This window comes from Neovison vison, chromosome 5, assembly GCF_020171115.1.
Source record: "Neovison vison isolate M4711 chromosome 5, ASM_NN_V1, whole genome shotgun sequence".
NCBI lineage: Eukaryota > Metazoa > Chordata > Mammalia > Carnivora > Mustelidae > Neogale > Neogale vison.
Window position 1 is genome coordinate 30445622 of NC_058095.1, and position 21610 is coordinate 30467231.

At 40.1% G+C, this 21610-nt stretch overlaps 1 protein-coding gene across 2 annotated transcripts in view; it reads left to right on the plus strand.

Moving 5' to 3' along the window:
• Positions 1 to 15128: 15128 nt before the first annotated feature.
• The window catches only part of SUZ12 (SUZ12 polycomb repressive complex 2 subunit), a 43170-nt gene continuing 36688 nt past the window's right edge, over positions 15129 to 21610 (plus strand). Inside the window, exons 1-3 of one of the 2 annotated variants that reach the window (XM_044248362.1) lie at positions 15129 to 15616; positions 17896 to 17942; positions 18030 to 18094. In XM_044248362.1, coding sequence (XP_044104297.1) covers positions 15343 to 15616; positions 17896 to 17942; positions 18030 to 18094 — 386 coding nt within the window. In that variant the 5' untranslated portion in view covers positions 15129 to 15342. The remainder of the gene's footprint in view (positions 15617 to 17895; positions 17943 to 18029; positions 18095 to 21610) is intronic. The other variant, XM_044248363.1, reaches the window with a different exon arrangement.

Sequence of the window (21610 nt, forward strand, 5' to 3'; positions counted from 1 at the left end):
AGAAGTGCCATGGAAATAGTATGAAAAATAAACAGAAGCGAGGCACCTGGGTGGCTCTGTCAGTTGAGCATCTGTCTTCAGCTCAGGTTATGATCCCAGGATCCTGGGACTGAGCCCTGTGTCAGACTCCATGCTCAGCAGGAACCTGCTTCTCCCTCTCCTCCCCACTCTTGCTCTCTCTTGCTATCTCTGTCTCTCTCAAATAAATAAATAAATGGAAGTATAAGAGTATATGGCAGTGGAAAAATATACTTGAAGCATGTAACTGAGGGGTGCCTGGGTGGCTCAGCCATTTGAGCATCTGCCTTCAGCTCAGGTCATGATCCCAGGGTCCTGGGATCGAGCCCCGCATCGGGCTCCCTTCTTAGTGGGAGCCTTGTTCTCTCTTTCCCTCTCCCCCTCCCCCTTCTTGTGCTCTCTCTCTTTCTCTCTCTCTCTGTCTCTCTCTCAAATAAATAAAATCTTTTTTAAAAAAAGATTTTATTTATTTGACAGACAGAGATCACAAGTAGGCAGAGAGATAGGCAGAGAGGGAGGGGGAAGCAGGCTCCCCGCCAAGCAGAGAGCCCGATGTAGGGCTCGATCCCAGGACCCTGGGATCATGACCCGAACTGAAGGCAGAGACTTTAACCCACCGAGCCACCCAGGCGATCCTCAAATAAAATCTTTTTAAAAAAAGATGTAACTGAACTATTTCCCAGAAATAAATATAGGAGATAAATATATAGAGATAGATAGATAGATATGATATGATATCATTGGATTGGTGATCATCAGAAGAACACAAAGATATTTCTGACCCAAATATTTTGGGCTGTGAACCCATTCCTCAGTGAGTATAAAGGATCTAGTAGAATCTTTGAGTTATATAGAGAAATAGGCCCAAAAAGTTGAGGTGACTTTTCTAAGGCTACCTAGATGTTGGCTGACCTAGGATTAGAGGACTTAGGTGTCCTGGCTCGCACTTCAATGTGTCTTTTCATCAAAATACTTCAAGTATTGGGGCGCCTGGGTGGCTAAGTGGGTTAAAGCCGCTGCCTTCGGCTCAGGTCATGATCCCAGGGGCCTGGGATCGAGCCCTGCGTCGGGCTCTCTGCTCCGCGGGAAGCCTGCTTCCTTCCCTCTCTCTCTCTGCCTGCCTCTCTGCCTACTTGTGATTCCTCTCTCTCCGTCAAATAAATAAAATCTTTTAAAAAAAAATACTTCAAGTATTTACCTAGGGGCAAGCTCTGATGTCAGCCAAGCATGAGAGAAATAACTTTATGTCCATGTGTTCATTCCTTTGTTGAGTAGTTCAACAAACATTTTTTGAGTGCCGATCCTACAATAGAGCCATAGAGATGCAGAGATGAATTACACATTAGCTAATAGGGTAGACAGGCACATATGCATTATGGGTAATTTATACTATCAGGGAATATTGGGGGCTATTTTCATGCCTGAAATGACATCTGAGTTAAAGTGATGAATGTGTACAATTTTGGCGAGGGAATGGAGGAGGGCATTTCAAGCATATTAAGAAGGTGTAGAAACATGGGACGCCTGGGTGGCGCAGTTGGTTGGACGACTGCCTCCGGCTCAGGGCGTGATCCTGGAGTCCCGGGATCGAGTCCCACATCAGGCTCCCAGCTCCATGAGGAGTCTGCTTCACTCTCTGACCTTCTCCTCGCTCATTCTCTCTCTCACTGTCTCTCTCTCAAATAAATAAAATAAAAATCTTTTAAAAATAAATAAATAAATAAATACCCCTCCTCAGTATTTAAAAAAAAAAAGAAGGTGTAGAAACAAATGTTCACGGAATAATGCTGAACCCAGTCTGACAGTGTGGCCAGGAAGAGAGAGAAGTGAGATAAGAGGGTAGGAAGGACTCTGATTTGCAAGGCCTTTACCTGAGGAATTAAGGGTGTTGATTAACTTTGCAAAAGACTCTAATGGTAGTTTGAGACAGGAATCAGTAGCTTAGGCATTCAAGAAAGTCTAGATTCATGGCCTTCTACACTACTTGCTTTATGCTATACCTCCCTCTGAAATACTTCTGAATTCACAGAGTCAGGAAACATTTAGCCTAGAATAAAACAAGTTCCCCAGCTCTGTTTGGGAGTTTTTTTGGTGAACTCATTCTCTCTGTTCATGTTATATTCTGTTACTCCTCCTTTTGCTCAGACACATCAGTAAAATTTTAAGATTTCTAAGCAATGAAAAGTAGCTTCTAATGAGAAAAAAAGGAACTCTGCTTTAATCGAGCATATAAGCAACATAATTACAATCATGAGAATATAGTTGTTAATAATCATTTTCCAGGGGCCCTTAAAGTGAGAAACCTGAAACATGCCCCTTATGGTAGGGACTCATGTTTAAGTAAAAAGGAAGTTCTCAGTCTAGAGAGTGAACTCTGCCAATGAGGAGGAGGCAACACCCTTAAGTAGACCTTCAACTCCTTTTTTACGCCCATTTCCTCTTCCTTACCAGCAATTGTTAGGAAGGGCCAGGAGCAGGGCTTTGTAAGCTTTAACTTGAGAATTTGGTGGTCAGGGGCACCTGGGTGGCTCGGTGGGTTAAAGCCTCTGTCTTCAGCCCAGGTGGTGATCCCAGAGTCCTGGGATGGAACCCTGCATTGGGCTTTCTGCTCAGCGGGGAGTCTGCTCCCCACCCCTCACCCCCTCCAGCCTGCCTCTCTGCCTACTTGTGATCTCTGTCTGTCAAATAAATAAATAAAATCTTTAAAAAAAAAAAGAATTTGGTTGTCATATATCTCCTCCCTGACATTTCAAGGCTCCTGAGAAAATGAAATCCGTTCTTTCTCACTAAAATATGGTGATGCTTGTTAAAAGCATATGTAATTATATTAACAACACCAACTGGGGCCCCTTGGAATAAGTGCCCAGGAAAGAGAGAGTGCAAAAAATAGGACTCTTCTCATTAAAAACAAAGAACAAAAAAGGATTAGGGTCAGAGACACCAGTATGAACTCATGTTTAGCTTAAGAGAGATAGATATAGATACAGAAGTAATTATAGATTTGTATGCATATATGTGTTACTGTACATACACACAGATATTTACTAGCTCTTTCCACTGAGAGGGCCTAGAAACAATAACACTCCAAAGGCAATGAGCACACTTAGCATCACATTTTGGTTTCTATATCATATTATCATAGTAAAAGGAACCAGGGCTCCTTGGAGAAATGGTTGATCTAGAACTGGGGTAGGGCATATACAAGATGAGACTAGTACTTTTCATAATACAAGAAAATAAGGAATTGCTAAAAGAAAATTAAAAACCCACAATGATGGAGCCATGTCAAAGGGACAGAGGAACCAACTAAAAGATCTCCCAGTGGCCAAAGAAGGAACAATTTGAACAACAAAATAAATAGTGTAGTATCAGATATAGCCCCAAGTATCAAATAAATATCCAAGAATTCATACTGATACAAATACATGATTGAATAAATACAGAAATGAGGGAAAAGAGAAAAATCTCCTCTACAAAAGAGTCAGAAAAAATTTACATTAGATAGTCCCCAATTAAGAAGGGACGCCTGGGTGGCTCAGTTGGTTAAGCAGCTGCCTTCGGCTCAGGTCGTGATCCCAGGGTCCTGGGATCGAGTCCCACATCGGGCTCTTGCTCGGCAGGGAGCCTGCTTCTCCCTCTGCCTATGCCTGCCTCTTTGTCTGCCTGTGCTCGCTTGCTCTCTCTCCCTCTGTCTCTGACAAATAAATAAATAAAATCTTTTAAAAAAAAAAAAAAAAAAAAGAAGGTAGAGCTTCCTCCACCACCACAATCACTCTCATCATACGAATGTGGGCTGCCCCTGAAGACTTTCTTTGAGAACAATAAGGGGAGAAAAAGTAACTTTATGGTGGAGGAAACTGTCAAATACTAAGTTGGCCTAGTGATAAGGCTAATATCATTCATGGCAATCATGTTGATAAGTTGTGCCCTGGATATGATGTGAGGAGAATGGTAATTTGCATCTGTGATCTTCCCCCCCAGAATCAATAACCCCCTCTATTAGGAAAACATCAGACAAACCCAAATTTAGGAACATTCTTACACGATACCTGACCAGGACCCTTTGAAACTGTCAAGGTCATCAAAAATAAGGCAAGTCTGAGAAACTGTCACAGTTCACGGACCAGGGGAGAATATAGACTAATATTCATGTGATATCCTGGATGATGGAGAGACATAGGTAGATATAACAGTGAACTTTTACCCAACAGAAAACATGCATACTATTTAAATATCAATGAAATATTTAAAATAATTGACCATTTCAGACCCTGAAAATTCTCGAAAACAGAAATTATACAGGCTTTTTTATCCTTACTACAGTACAACACAGGATTGATAAGAGATTGGTTGAAGAAATTATGGAACTTTAAAAAAAACAAAGAAAAGTTCAAACAGCTCTATTTTTTTTTTAAAGATTTTTTATTTATTTATTTGACAGAGAGAGATCACAAGTAGGCAGAGAGGCAGGCAGAGAGAGAGGAGGAAGCAGGCTCCCTGCCAAGCAGAGAGCCCGATGCGGGACTCGATCCCAGGACCCTGAGATCATGACCTGAGCCGAAGGCAGCGGCTTAACCCACTGAGCCACCCAGGCGCCCCAAACAGCTCTATTTTTTGATGCATATATCTGTTGGTAATACAGAATCTTCATATCTTTTTGTACTCTTCATATTTTTCAGATATTTTTGTCTTGATTTGTGAAAGAGGATTTTTAGATTTTTACACAATAAGTGCAATAACCCTGAGATCAAACCTTCCTTTTTCTTTCCCGTTCTAAATATTGTCCAGCTCACCTCACTGGGCACTCCTTGACATCATTAAACATGTTTTGAGCTGAATTTGTTTCTGTTCCATTGGAGAAGAGATAATGCTATTTGCCTTTTGTTTATTCGTCATTTAGGAACCAAAATTGGTGCCCAAACTATATAATTTTTTTTAAGAATTTTATTTATTTGGGGCGCCTGGGTGGCTCAGTGGGTTAAGCCGCTGCCTTCGGCTCAGGTCATGATCTCAGGGTCCTGGGATCGAGTCCTACATTGGGTTCTCTGCTCAGCAGGGGGCCTGCTTCCCTTCCTCTCTCTCTGCCTGCCTCTCTGCCTACTTGTGATCTCTCTCTCTCTCTCTCTCTGTCTCTGTCAAATAAATAAATAAATCTTTAAAAAAAAAAAAGAATTTTATTTATTTGTCAAAGAGAGGAAGAGAGACAGAGAGAGCACAAGTAGAGGAAGCGGGAGGCAAAGGGAGAAGCAGGCTCCCCGCTGAGCAAGGAGCCAGATGCAGGCCTAGGTCCCAGGACCCTGGGATGATGACCTGAGCCAATGGCGGCGACTTAATCGATTGAGCCACCCAGGCATCCCCAGTTATATAATTTTATAGAAAAGGAACATTAGCATAAATTTAACTTTGGTACAGCACAATGAAATTTCTGTTACTTTCTTGGAATTACAGAACTGTGTTAACTTTAACAATAAGCCAAATCATTGTTTCTTAATTTTTTTCTCAACATCTAATTTGATTCTGTCTGTCTGTATGTATGTTTGTATGTATTTGAGTAGGCTCCACTATGGGGGCAGACTTGAAGGGTTAAACAAGATACTATCTAAGTTTCCTCTAGCTATAAATGTGTCTCCATATATCAGATATGGGGCTTGAACTCATAACCCTGAGATCAAGACCTGAGCTGAATTCAAGAGTTGGTTGCTCAACTAGCTAAGCCACCCAGGTGCTCCTAATTTTTTAAAAATTCTTATTCCCTTGCCCCTGAAATTCATGTCTATGTCTCTAGAAGGATGTTTCTTAAGAATACTATCTACCGGGGCACCTGGGTGGCTTGGTGGTTAAAGCCTCTGCCTTCGGCTTGGGTCGTGGTCCTGCAGTCCTAGGATCGAGCCTCACGTTGGGGTCTCTGCTCGGCAGGGAGCCTGCCTCCTCCTCCTCTATCTCTGCCTGCCTCTCTGCCTACTTGTGATCTGTCTGTCAAATAAATAAAAGAATACTATCTACCCAAATATCCACTAATAATTTGTTTTCAGTGATTATAGTGTAAAAACAATAGATGACTTTGTTTTTGCTTGCCAAAAATAAAATTACAATGTTGAATATGATTTTCTAAATTACCCTTAACTTCCAGGGATTCTGATATGGTCAAAAATCACTGATCCAAATAAATCAAACCTTCATTTAAATTTGAGAAGACTGAGACAAGAGAAGTTAAATAACTTCCTCAAATTCACTGTGAATTAGTGATTAAGTCAACTTTTTTTTAAGGATCTTATTTATTTATTTGACTGACAGAGATCACAACTAGGCAGAGAGGCAGGTAGAGAGAGAAGGGGAAGCAGGCTCCCTGCTGAGCAGAGAGCCTGATGTGGCTGATCCCAGGACCTGGAGACCATGACCCCAGCTGAAGGCAGAGGCCTAACCCACTGAGCCACCCAGCCTCCCCAATTAAGTCAACTCTTGATTTATCATATAATATAACATTCTTTCTCCTAAGTTTGTGGCAAAGTGGAATTTGAGGAAAAAAATAGATTTAAAAATAGAAATGGAGCCAGAAGTGTTTCTCTCCTATTAAGAGAACTCTCTTCAAAGAAAACTCTCTTTCTCTCTGAAGAAAGTCCAACCAAATAAAAATTCCTTGGCCTCTGTGTGTTAATTTGATCTTGATTCACCGAAAGTTACTTTAACAACTTAATTTATCTTGATATAAAGTAGAAGTCCTACTCCTCCAATCGTTCTTTCTCTTTATAGTGCCTCTGTGATAGAAAATGGTTACAGAATTCTGAGTTCTAATGTTGAATGCTTTTGTAATCTCAGGGACTTTTTCCAGGCACATACAGTACAAAATATCCTAGTGACAACATATAAGCCCTTGTCCTTCTATCAAAAACAGCTGCTAAATCATTCTACGGTCTCTTCAGTACATCTCTTACTCAGCTCAGTCATGAAGGTGGGCTCAGTCATGAAGGTGGCAACTTTCTAAAACTAGTCACACAAGTTGCTATAATTTTCCATGTGAAAAATTATGTTCAAGTGCTAAGAAGTGCAGGCAATATGGAATGACAATGCTTTTCAATGGACTCACAGCAAATTTCAAATTGCTACAGGGTCCAGGGAGAGATCTTCCTACAGATTAAAGTTAAAGGATAGGAAGCCATGAGGACAATTTAAAAAATAGTAGTTTGGGGCACCTGGGTGGCTCAGTGGGTTAAGCTTCTTCTCCAGGAACTATTTCCACTGAATAGTGTGTAAGCGGAAATAAAACCCTGAGTAGAGTAAGGTGGGAGAAGGTATTTTTTTGTTTGAAGTACCTGAAACATCTCAAAGAACACTTAGTTTCTGTTTCTGTTTTGTTTTTTGAGATTTTATTTACTTGTTTGACAGAGAAAACTCAGCGACAGAGAAAACACAAGCAGGGTAGAGAGAGAAGGAGAAGCAGACTTCCCTAGCAGGGAGCATGATGCAGGCCTCAATTCCAAGATCCCCAGGATCATGGCCACCCAGGCGCCCCAGAACACTGAACTTCTAAGCTAGGACACAACTCTTCCGCAAACAGATTGTCTCTCAACATAATACCTCTGGCACAATCTTGGTGAGTGAGATTCTGGGATTCTGTTTCTTCCAGTGTATGAAGAGGCTTAAACTAGATACTACCTAAATTTCCTCTAGCTATACATGTGTCTCCATATCTCAAATTAATTTCTAAATAATAATTGTTAAATACATCCTTCAAACAAAAATCACATCATGGAAATAACGGTCTTCTTCTTCTTCTTCTTCTTTTTAGATTTTATTTATGTATTTCAGAGAGAGAAAGAGAGAAAACAAGCATTGGAGAGAGGCAAAGGGGGAGGGAGAAGCATCCCAGAACTCTGAGATCGTGATCTGAGCTGAAGGTCTGACTGAGCCGCCCAGGTGCCCCCAACAAGGATATTTCTAATAAATGCTAGCTGAAAAATAAAGGTCCCTCTCATCTCTGAAGTTATTCTGATTAACAGTAGTAATTAGTAATAATGAAATGAAGATGAATTTATACTTTAAATGAAAATGCAGACTATAGTAGTTTTATGGAAGTGCTTATAATACCTAATTATACTGACATGATTTATGGAGGACATGAACATAGTAATGTTCTTTTTTTCCTTAGAAAATTTAAAAAAACAAAAAAAAAGAAAATTAAAAAAAAACACATTTATTTTGGAAACAATAAGCTTACACACAGGTTGAGGTAACAACAGCAAGACTAATTCCCCCCCCGCCGGGCAGAGCATACATAAGATACACACAGATTGATTTTTTCCATCTGTATTTCATTACTGTGAAATGAAGTGATCCTCGTAATTCTTATAATAGGTTTGTTTTAATGCTGTTAATTTTTGAGTTGAGTATAGCCCAGAATATATTATTAGCACCACTTGAACTCACTGTTTCTCTTTACCAGACTTGGAAAGGCAGCATAGTGCAATGTGCTTAAAACACAATGTGTTTAAAAACAAAAAATTTTTTAGCAACTATAACCATTATTTTCAAACAAATTATAAAACAGATAAAAGCAGAGTAGCTGACTGGGAGTGAGCCCACCATACTGCAGCCTTGCCTTTTCCCAGGGGTAGCTTCCTGAAGCTCTGGGGCTTTTGAGATGACAGCCTGGATACCTCTGTTGCATTGGAAAACACGTGGGGGTTTGAGTCCCCTGGAACCGCATTCAAATCTCAGCTGACCCCCTTACAAGCTATGGGATGATGAGTTAATCTCTTAGATTCAGTTACACATGTATGAGGTCAAAGATAGCAACTAACATTATTGTTTATGATTGTTGTAAGGATAGGATGCTCAATAAATATGTTTGCTTCTGCTTTTGTTTGCAATTAAACATAAAACGACTTATCCCACAGTTTAAAAAAATATGGGCATAATAGCTCTCTCCAGGTGTAGGCCTCCCAAAATTCAGGTTTAGATATTTCCAGTTTGTCTCAGGTGGATTTCCCTCCCTCAGGTTATTAGTGTCAAGTTTCTTCTTGTCCCAGGGGTTCTAACTATGGCCTACTACCATCCTTATTATATCTAGTTAACTCCAGATGAACACACACATACAAATCAGAGGTTTGTTACAAAAACTCTATAGTACACAGTGAACATTCCATGGTTCTCATGTTTTTCTTTTCTAGATAAAGGAAACAAAAATTAACTTTTGACTTTAAATTTCAAATAGAACTGTTGAAATTATCCCTTTACAGTAACTTTCATCAGGAAGCTTACTAATCCATTTGCAGCAACATAAATGGAACTAGAATGTGTTATGCTAAGAAATATAAGTCAAAGGGCACCTGGGTGGCTCAGTGGGTTAAGGCCTCTGCCTTCGGCTCAGGTCATGATCTCAGGGTCCAGGGCTCTCCGCTCGGTGGGGAGCCTGCTTCCTCCTCTCTCTCCTCCTGCCTCTCTGCCTACTTGTGATGTCTCTCTGTCAAATAAATAAATAAACTCTTTTAAAAAAAATGGAAAGCTGATATTTAGGTTATTTTTCAGCAAATGCGTTCAGTACTGATGATTATCTCAGCAGATCAGAGGTAATATTTACTGATCTTTCTTGACCTAGAAATGACACGTGCAGTATCTTATATCTCTAAAACTCTAGTTTCATGGCATGATGGTCAAGAGTGAGGGCTCTGGAGACAGGCTGTCTAGGTTAGAATACCAGCTCCATTACTTATCTTGGGCAAATTATTTAACAAATCTTGGCACTGTTTCCTCATCTATGAAATGGAGATAATAATAATTGCCTACCTCAGAGAGTTGGTGTAAGGATGGACTGTGTTAAAAATGTTAAAAACTGGGGCACCTGGGTGGCTCAGTGGGTTAAGCCGCTGCCTTCGGCTCAGGTCATGATCTCAGAGTCCTGGGATCGAGTCCCGCATCGGGCTCTCTGCTCAGCAGGGAGCCTGCTTCCCTCTCTCTCTCTCTCTCTGCCTGCCTCTCTGCCTACTTGTGATTTCTCTCTGTCAAATAAATAAATAAAATCTTTAAAAAAAATGTTAAAAACTTAGATGGGATCAGGAGAGAATCAAACCATAAGAGACTCTTAAACTCACAAAACAAACTGAGGGTTACAGCGGGGCGGGTAAAGAGAGGGTGGTTAGGTTATGGACATTGGGGAAGATATGTACTATGGTGAGTGCTGTGAAATATGTAAACCTGGTGATTCACAGACCTGTACCCCTGGGGCTAATAATACATTATATGTTAATAAAAAATAAAAAATTATTTTAAGAAATGTTAAAAACTTAAAATTCCGGCATGCCTGGCTGACTCACTTGGAAGAGCATGTGACTCTTGAACTTGGGTTTGTGAGTTCAAGCTCTACACTGGGTATAGAGATTACTTAAAAATAAAATCTTTTTTTTTTTTAAAGATTTTTAATTTATTTGACAGAGAGAGAGAGCACAAACAGGGGGAGCTGCAGAGGGAGAGGCAGAAGCAGGCTCCTTACCAAACAGGGAGCCCTAAGCAAGGCTGAATCCCAGGACCCTGGGATCATGACCTGAGCCCAAGGCAGAAGCTTAAGCCATTGAGACACCCAGGCACGCCAAAAATAAAATCTTTAAAAAAAAAAAAACAAACTTAAAATACCGCCTGGCACACAGTAAACACTCAATCATTATTATTGTTATTTGTATAACAGTATAAATTTTGCACTGTCTATCCTATTCATCCAAACTCATTGGATGAGCCCCTATTCAATGCCAGGCACAGAGACACCTGAGTTATTAAGACAAATCGCCCAACATCCCTGCACTCAAGATCTTAGAGCAAAATAGAAAGAAAAAGATTTGGTGCTAGAACACAGGGTTTGAGGTGCCTGGGTGGCTCAGCCGGTTAAGTGCCTGTCTTCTGTTCAGGTCATGATCCCCGGGTCCTGGGATGGAGCCCTGCATTGGGCTCCCTGCTCAGTGGGAAGTCTGTTTTTCCTTTCCCACTGCCTCTCCCCACCCCCCCCACAATGTTCCAGCTAGTGTTCTCTCTCTTACTTGCTCTCTCTAAATTAAATAAATCTTAAAAAAAAAAAAAACAGAACACGGGGTTAACTTGAATCAGATTCAAGGAGTCTCTAACAGAAATTAGTATTTCCTTCAACTACTAATGTTAGTGATAAATCACTAACATGTTAGCAGTGCCTGTGGATTTGTTTCCAGGAGAAATTACAAATATTTCCATATCGAATTACAGTTCTTGCAGGTATCTCAAAATATTATTTGTCCTCATTATTACTCTGAATAAATGATAGTTATTAGATTGGATCTGCTGCTAGATTTTATTTAGTACCTTTAAAAAGAAGGACCTACAGGGGTACCTGGCTGGCTTAGTCAGTGGAGGATGTGATTCTTGATCTCAGGGTTGTGGGTTGGAGCCCCACATTGGTCATAATGCTTAATTAAAAGAAAAAAAAAAGAAAAAAAAAGAAGCACCTACATCACAACTTGATTTTTTGCTATTTTGGTTTGTTTGTAATTGATTTTCTTCATAATCTGATAGATATTTATGCATTTTTTTAAAGACTTTATTTGACAGAGAGAGACACAGCAAGAGAGGGAACACAAGCACAGGGAGTGGGAGAGGGAGAAACAGGCCTCCTGCAAAGCAGGGAGCCTGATGCGTGGCTCGATCCCATTACTCTGGGATCATGACCCGAGCTGAAGGCAGACACTTAAGAACTGAGCCACTCAGACACCCTTATTTATGCATTTTTTTTTTCATTTGACAGAAAGATCACAGGTAGGCAGAGAGGCAGGCAGAAAGAGAGGGGGAAGCAGGCTCCCTGCTGAGCAGAGAGACCGATTCGGGGCTTGATCCCAGGACCCTGAGATCATGACCTGAGCTGAAAGCAGAGGCTTAACCCACTGAGCCACCCAGGCGCCCCTATTTATGCATTTTTTAAGGATTTTATTTATATTGGAGTGAAGGTGTGCACATTTGAGCAGTTGGGGAGGAGCAGAGGAAGAGGGAGAAGCAGATTTCCCCTGAGCAGGGACACCCTCCACCACCACCTGGGGCTTGATCCCAGGACCCTAAGATCATGACCTGAGCTGAAGGCAGATACTTAACTCCCTGAGCCACCCGGTCACCCCATCTTTGTACATTTTTAAAAGAAGAGGTCTGTCCATAGGTTTCAACAGACTGCCAAAGGGGTCCATGGCATTAGAAAGGTTAAAAATCCCAGCACAAAAGTCTGTGTAAGGAAGATTGGGGGCCCTAATGAAAAAGTGCACAATAGGGAGGAATACAAAACGATTCTGTTTTGTAAGAGAAGCTAGGTGCCCCTGATTTTAAAAACCAACTTAAAAAAAAAAGTCAATTTTTGAGGTACTAAGAATAACTTTCTTCTGATTGCAAAGGTGCATAGGAATTGGAGTTTAAAAAGCTGTGTTTGTCACAGCCCTGCTACTAAATGAACATGTAATTTCTCTGAGCCTATTTCCTCATCTGGAAAATGAAAATAATGCCAGCTTCATATGATCATTATGAAAAAGTAAGATAATGTATATAAAGGCATATTGATAAGTATAAAGGTTAAAACAGTTGCTATTCTTCTTTCCTTGTCCACAAATCTAATCCTATGCTAGGTTTTATATATAGATATATATATATATATATATATATATGGTCTATCATATCTCATATATATGTATAAAGGACAATGGGGCCTTTGCTTTTTTAGGAGTTCACAGCTCAATTCTGGATATGTCCTGAAGGCTAAAACACACGACACCTGGAAAGCAATTCAAATTCCATATGAAGTAGGGAACTAAACACACATATGTCATTGATGGTGACATTGATGGTGAATTGGCATGACAAGTTTAAAAAACAAACGTCACCCCACACTTAAGAAATAACAACACAAAATAAATTAGCTGGCCACAGAAACAACCAACTGGGTAATGACCTCTGGAGCAAAAAGGTAACTCATCAATTAACTCTACCTTGTCCCAGGTAATATGGTATTTTCAGTGTTCTACATACATTCAGGACAAAGAATACAAAAAGAGAGAACTGGTTACTATGCCTCTTCCACAGCATGGTTGGCTTGGATCCTCATGACCAGTCTTGTTAACTACTGTCCATTAAAACCAGGCCCATGCCAAGGCCAAGAACACTAACATGGAGTTCTCATGGGAAAGACCCTTTAAAAACATCCTGACTTCCTTAGCTCTACTTCTCTGTTCTTCAAAGACGGATGATAAACTGTGACTTCCTTTTTTTTGGATTGTACCTGTCCCCCACACTCCCTGGCAAAGAGAAAACCCTATATAAATGAGGAATCATTCTGGTTATATTTACTGTTAATATAATAGCCTTCTGGTCTATAACTTGGTATTTTGTGACTTATCTAATGCGATTCAAAAACACTTTTTTTTTTTGAAGTAGAGAGTAGCAGAGAGTACAGAATAGTAGAACAAATAAGAGCATTCTGAACTTTTTATCTGACTGAAAATATAGGCTGTACTTAAAAATCAGCAACAGGTATACCTTATTTCAGATGTGTTCCTAAAATGCCAAATTTTATATTAAACGCATCATGTGTAGAGTTCACTTTCTTAAGTAGCTAATGCTTTGATTAAAATCAGTACTTCAGGGGCGCCTGGGTGGCTCAGTGGGTTAAAGCCTCTGCCCTTGGATCAGGATTCTGGGATGGAGCCCCAAGCTCCTTTCCCGCGTTGGGAGCCTGCTTCGCGGCGCCCCCCCCACCCCACTTGTGATCTCTGTCAAATAAATAGAATTTTAAAACAAAACAAAACAAAATAAAAGCGGTACTTCAGATGTCTGAATAACTGTTCCAAAGACACTAGTTTTGGAAACAGCTTGAATAACCATTCCAAAGACACTTGTTTTGTAAACAGTGTTTGCAGTTAACTTCTATAAAGGTCCCAAAGTAGACATTTGAAAAATGTTATTGGAAGTTATGAAACCGTTCTGTGTTTGCAGGCTGGGACTTTGGAAGATAATGTTTCCTTTTAATGGAATATAAGATCACAGTATTTGAATTGGCTAGAACATCTCAGAGATCACCTTGTCCAACCTGAAATTCAAATCTTTTGAGTATTAGCACAACTCCAAACCTGTCTGTAGGAGGAGACTAAATTGGGCCTCTGCATCTGTCTTTTTAAGCAGGACGGGCAAAACAACGGATTCCCTCTCAAGTTTTTTTTTTTTTTTTTCAGCGCAAGATGACTAGGTTCTCGAGGTTATACGTACTTTTAAGAAATCAGTTTACCCCTCTGACCACTCCTACGGTGCCGGGCGGGCTGAAGCGGGGGTGGGGGGGGGCGGGGAGGGAGGAGTAAGTATCTAAGTCTTGCTTCCAGCAGTCGATAAGCCACAACTTTCTCAGTAACGATCCTGAAGCTTCAAATCACCTACCCAAAATAGTTTTCCTCATTTTATAGGTGATTGTTACACATAAACCGCTCTCTTTGGTGGAGCCCGGTCGCGTCCGACAACTGCAGCCGCAGCCCCGGGGCTGCCCCCCATCCGCTCAAGGGCTTTGCGGGGTGGGATTCGGCCAGGGGTGGCTTGGGGCACGTGGTCGCTAGAGGATCGGGGACGCGATCCCCGCCCCGGGAGCCCCTTTACCAAGAAACGACCCACCCATCTCCCAGTCAGGCCCCTTCCCGCGAAGTTAGAGACTCGATGACCCGTAATGGATCTCCGTTCATTTAACAGGCCCCGCGCCCCCAGTTCCTCAGAGGCCCGCCTCTCTTCAGGGGTCTTCTAACCCCCTGGGGGCGGTGACTGACGACGCTCAGAAGGCGAGAAACGGCTCCCTAAGCCGCTCGCCGGGTCCCTCTCTCCCCACAATGCACCGGGGCCAGCAGGAAGGCCGCTCCGACCCCCAATTTTCCCGCGAATTCAGTTCAAAGAGGCGGCCGGGCCCGCGATCGGCAGCGCGCACGGGCCAACCAAGCCGCGCCTCCGCGAGAAGCGCCTCCGCGTGACTGACGGGAGAATCCGCGGGCCAACGGGCTGGGCGGCCGGGCGGCGCGCGCTCCCGCCGGCCAATCAGGACGCCGGGCGGGGGAAGTGGGCGGAGCGAGGCCAGGCTAGGGTGAGCGGCCTCCCGAGCGAAGCGGGGCTCTCAGGAGGAGACACTTTTTTTTTCCTCCCTCCTTCCCTCCTCTCCTCCTCCCTTCCCTTCCCCTCTCCTCCCCTCTCTCCTCCTTCCCCCCTCGGTCCGCCGGAGCCTGCTGGGGCGAGCGGTTGGTATTGCAGGCGCTTACTCTCCGGGGCCGCCCGGCGGGTAGCTGGCGGGGGGAGGAGGCAGGAACCGCGATGGCGCCTCAGAAGCACGGCGGTGGGGGAGGGGGCGGCTCGGGGCCCAGCGCGGGGTCCGGGGGAGGCGGCTTCGGGGGTTCGGCGGCGGTGGCGGCGGCGACGGCGTCGGGCGGCAAATCCGGCGGCGGGGGCTGTGGAGGAGGCGGCAGTTACTCGGCCTCGTCCTCCTCCTCCGCGGCGGCAGCGGCGGGGGCCGCGGTGTTACCGGTGAAGAAGCCGAAAATGGAGCACGTCCAGGCTGACCACGAGCTTTTCCTCCAGGCCTTTGAGAGTGAGTGTGTTTGCGGCTTTGAGGGCAGGAATACCCCCTCTTCCCGCATTAGGGGGCCGGGACACTCGTGCTGGGCCCCCCTTCCTCGCCGGGACTCGACTTGATTTGGGAGTGGAGGGAGAAATTGAGGGGGCTGTTCCCACTTGAGGGATTACGGGCAAGGGGGTCCGAAGTCTAGGTAGGGCCTTAGGGGGAGGTGGACCTGGGGGTGCAGGTGAGGTTCTTGACTCTCCGAAGATTTACCCGAGAGCTTGGGCAGTGGGGCCCCACGTTTAAAAGATCAGGCTTTTAGATGGGGAGGTTACAGTTGGACTGAGGATGCAGTCAGATCCCGAGACTAGTTCTTGCTTTCTTTCCTGTCTTTTCTTACTCTAGAAGTACAAGGGTTTCGGTTGTACGTTTTGAGGAGTCAAATAAAGCTTGTTAAGCGAGGAGTGCAGGAAAACCGACCCAGTTGTCATTTGCCTGAAATGCTTTCGCACTAACTTGGTGCTGGACGTTAACATGGCACCTTTGGATGCTTGAAACCTTTCAATTCTATTCACCCATTCCATGGGTACATAAACTGAGTCGGGTAGCGCTTAGAGGGTCTACTCTTGAGACTGCCACGGAATTTTGCCCCTTGTACTTGTCTTAATTCCAGAACATTTTCTTGTGTCAGTTTTGGCTTTTAAGGTCTTGTTTCAGGGGCAGAACTATGACTTGATTTGAAAGGAAGGCAAGGTGTCTGGAAACAATAGAATTTATTAAAAACATCATGACTGTAAATAATCTCAATTGTCCTTTAATGAGTATTAAATCGTGATTGTTTTCCTTCTTGCTTTTGTGTACATTTTGTAATTTGGATGATCGCTAATAGCTAAATAACAAGAAACTTGAATAAACTCGGCTTTACCGCCGAATGTCGTTATTTACAATTTTACCGTGGCATATGTTAAAGGCTTGGTATCAGCTGTGCTTGAAAAGAGGTATTACGTTGTTTAATACCCTTCTTTCATTCTCTCTTATTAGTGCTTCTTGAAATTCTAATTGGAATTTAATACAAGGAATTTCAGTTTTTATTGAAACGAATATTGAACCTGCTTGAGAGATTCAGTCTTACTTTTGCTTAATCTACTTTGAAAAATCTGGAGTGCTTTAAATTGGAAAAATGGAGAACTGAAGGGCAGTGATGACAATAAACGTACATGTTTGTACCCCTTCTAAATTATCTTCTCTCTTTTTTATGTATTTGACACTAAAACTAAACTAACTGAAGATTAAGTGGAAATTTGAACATTGCTTTCTAAATGTGATGCAGAGACAAAGCTGCCAAGAAAGTTTAAGCTGTTTTTGCTTTCTGATGAGTCTACCTTGGAGGAGTAAACTGTCATTAAGTGCTAGATCTTATCACAAAACAACTTGATTCTTCTCTAATATTGATCTTAATTTCTAGGAAGTTAAAATGCTTTGATACATATACTGATGTAGTAAGTTATCTTTAGTTCCTTTTGATACTTCTTTATTTAAAGAAATGTGATACTACTAAATTAAAGGAACTGGTATTGTTGTATATAAAATATATATATATTTTTTATCTCTGAAGGCAAACAAGTTTTAACTAAAGAGCTTTTAAAAGCCTAGGGATTTGTTGATTAAAAATATATGTTAAGCTAGTATTTACATATTGGGATCGTATTTATATTGAACAAAATAGACAAAAATTTCAATTATAATTAAATATTCATTGGAAATTTTAGGTATAGTCTGTGTCTCATTTCTTTCAGTATTGGCTGACTTTCATTATACCTTCATTAGGACATCTGCAAAACTGTTTTATTCTGTTTCAGCTTACTACTAATTTTTTAAAAGACCAGTTAAAAAGTGAAAATTTATTCTCTTATTTAGCATCAATAAATTCTTCTCCTGAATCCAGCTACCTCATTTCAGCTCATTTTTGGGAGGAGATGGGTTATAGTTTCAATTAGCTTAATTAAATCAGTATAATTAGTCTTCAGTTCTGCATACAGACTAGTTTTAAAAGGTAGCTTCCTTAGAAATGGCAAGGCTTAAGCACAAGACAGTAGAGAACCTTAAATTTAAAATAAATGTAATTGAGTTTTGTGAATATATGCCATAGACTGAATGTCTTTTGATATTACTATGCATGCTAATTTTCTTGATGTCACTATTTAGTACATGATTTTCATACAGGTGATTGGTTTATATTGGTTATAATACTGGCTGGACTGGTTATTTTCTTGAGAACTTAAGTAATCCTTTTGTTTCCTGTTACCTAGAACCAACGCAGATCTATAGATTTCTTCGAACTCGAAATCTTATAGCTGTAAGTAGTCAATAAAATTAATGAGTACTATTTTTTTCTTAGAATTTTGCCTATTTAATTTTAATATTTTAAAACCTTTTTTTGTAGCCAATATTTTTGCACAGGACTCTTACTTACATGTCTCATCGAAACTCCAGAACAAACATCAAAAGGTACATTTTTATGAATCTTATTTTGAGTTGATCAGACAATGTTAAAGTTTTATTTTAAGGTCCTATTTATAATTAAAGATTAAATATGAAAAAGTGGTTGGTTGAATTGGTTGCCAAGCAATTTTTAATAGTATCATTTTTTAAAATCTAGTTTATTACCAATTTTTTTTCTAGTAGAAGTGATACAGTAGTGGAGTGAATGAAGTAATTTTACTGAATAATATTTTTATATTGTGCTATGAGTATTTTCAAGTTTGAAAAAGCTGAGGATTTAAATATTAAAGGGCTCAGGGAAACTATCCTCAATACATAAGTTTAAGTTAATTTTTAAATATTTCTTATATGTTCTAACAACGAAGAATTTGCTTCCATAATGATAGGTTCAGAAAGTCTCATTTTATGTCTTTGGTGGTGGTCTTTCTAGAAGAGGAAATATTTCTGAACTCCATAGACTGAATGTCCTTAAAAAACAAGAAGTCTTAATTATCTAGTTTTCAGGTGGACTCTGGCGGTGTCGATCAGAGCTTATTTTTGTTTAAAACATGCAATATTTAACCATATGTAATTATGGAATGCTAGTTTCTTATCCTACATGCAAGGTGACTGAGTATATCAAATGAACAATTTTAAGTTTAAAGGAAAGAGCTTGTATTAAGTACTTGGTATTGTTAATCTTGACTCACTAAAACCATTAAGCTATCCCAATAGACTCTGAAACCAGACTCCTTTGGAGCCTCCTACTGATTATTAAGTAAGCATCATGTTTCTATGGCAAGACTTGGTTTAGCTTTGTATATATACGTAGGTGTACTTTGAAGGATTGAAATGTTAAAACTATTTGTCTTTTGGTAATCTTTCTGAACAGAGAGTGTATGTAAGCGATTGTGTGTTCGTGTGTGTTACATTTAATAGGTGAAGCTTGCCAAGAGCCTAAATAACTGGGAGAAGAAGGTGATGGATTAGGCAACAGAATTAAATTCGTCAGCTCTTTGCTTGTCTGTGTCATTATTTGATCTATTCCGAGGTTCAACAGACTTTTTCTGTGAAGGAACAGATAGTAAATATTTTAGGCTTTGTGGTCCAGGAGGCAGAATTAAGATTATTAGTTAGAATGTAAGTAGATACTTACACAAAAAGAAAAAAAATGTTCACAGTTTTTTTTATTGATAAAATTTAAAATCTAATAATTGAGTACAGTGTTTTGTAAAATATGCCTGCTAGTGAGAAGTGTGAGACTCTTTCATTTTTGGGCGGTGGGAAGAGATGGCATTTACCTTAATTGGGGTTTAGTTACTGTTCAAATCAGTTGCACATATTTATCCATAAAAGTCATTCTTAGCTTGTGGTTTGGGTACAGGCAGTAGGCAGGATTTGGCCTGTGGTTCATGGTGTGCTGATTTCTGATTTATTCTATAAAACTAGGAGATTTTGATTAATTAGTACTTAACTTTTTTCCTCTAGTATTTTTAATATGGAAGATCGGTTATCATTTAGGATGCGGCCTGATTTTAATTTAAAAGTGATTAGGTTTGGGGGTGCCTGGCTGGCTGTCAGTAGAGCATGAGACTCTTGATCTTGGGGTTGTAAGTTTGAGCCCCCTGTGGGTGTAGAGGTTACTTATACATTTTTTTAAGTGATTACGTTTTTTCAAAATGATGAGTTAATCCATAAATTAAAAAATACGTTTAAAATCTCAGTTCATTATTGTCATGTTTGTTTATCAGACTATTTGACTGTCTCCTTGTGGGATACATTTCTGTTGTCTGCTAATAGGTAGAGACAGGTTTAAAAGCTTGGTAGAAGAAATTACTTTTCTTAATTTATTGCTTTTTAGGCAAAAAATTGTCTTTTGGGGAAGTTTTGCAGCTGTTTACTAGGCAATAAACATAGAAATCCCATAGTTTTTATTCCACGCAAAAATGCATTAGGAATCACTTAATGCTTTTGTTATATGCCTGGCTTATAAAAGACATTGAAATTAATTTTTAACAAATTGTACAACTTATAAATCCTCAGATGAGTGCTGTTCTTTTCAAAGTAGCTGGTGGCTTTGGAAGGTGGTGAATTTACCCTAATGGTGTGGGCTTTGTTAAACATGTTTTTGGGACTCCTTTTATAAAATCGCTTTTAATAACTATCCTTTGCTCAAAATGTTTTGGGACTCCTTTTTTACTATTATAACAGCATAATATTCATTGTTGGAATAAATATGTCACTCCCTTTGAAGTCATACAGTCCGTTGTGCTATTAATTCTAGTATGTTTGTTAAACTCACCTTGTACTTTAGTTTCACTTCATAGAAGTATTCACATTCTATAGACTAACACAACACTCATACAGTGGAAATATTTGTGAGGAGAAGGGCATCTTTTATTGAATCTATTTTACTAGAGTTCATGTAAGTTGTTTGTGAATCCTCCTAAGAAAATTTCCTGGAGTTTCTTGAATTTCTTGAATTTTAAAAATATTCTCCTTTTTGATGATCTTTTGATTACGGTTTTCCTTGTTAAATCTGAGCTGCTATAGCAGTATCTTTCTAAAGAGCAGACATACTTGGTGCTGGGAGTGAGACTGCTTTTGTATATTTGCTTATGTGATTTGTTTTGTTTTTTATTTCCTAAAGAAGGCTGGGTTGCCTATAGTATCTTAACCTATTTCACATGTTTGTTAACACTCAGCTTTCCTATGCACACCTCCATAATGTTGGAAGAGATGAACCTTGTGACTTACAGCCTTAACTTTTCTTTCTTACAGACAGGATTTCTTCTTAATCATTGCATAAAGAAAAACTTATTATTCTTAAAAGTTTCCAGTAACTTTACAACCTTCCTCATTAGTACATTTCAGTATTTATACTGGAAAGTTCTTTGTAACTAGCCTAAAATAATCCTACATTTTTCTTCTTTCTTCTCTCTTATCTGTGGAGATTGAAAATGTATTGCCATCCTTCTAAAGTACTTCCTTTATGCTCTATTGGATGAAACATTAATATTGAAGTTTTCAGTAACTCTAAAGGTAAAGAGAGAAGCTTTTTTTTTTTTTTCCTAAACAATCTTTTGTTAACGGAGGCTATTTTTCACCTGAACTGTAGATTGCATCAATTCTGCTCTTATTAGTATTTTACTGTAATATAATTACATTAACATTTCTATACTGATAATTTTTTATTATAGTTGAGTATAGTAGCTGTTAGGAGGAAATGAGCCTGATAGTAATTTCTAGTGTCTGAATTCAAGGTTTACAAAGTAATTTATGTGGAGTACATTAAGTTTTTCATGTCTTAAGTTTGAAAAAAATGTATGAGTTGAGAAGAAATATTCATTTCCAGTTAACATATGTGGGTCTAGATTTTTAGCTTCTGTCTGTAGAACTAATATAATAGACCACCTTAAGAACTAAGATAAGGCTTGTTTTAGAGTCCATTCTTAAATTGCTTGGGAGTATATGGGAGTTATTCTTAATTTAAGTTTCTGTTTTATGGAAAAAGTACCTTTTTCTCTTAAAGTTCTGGAGTTA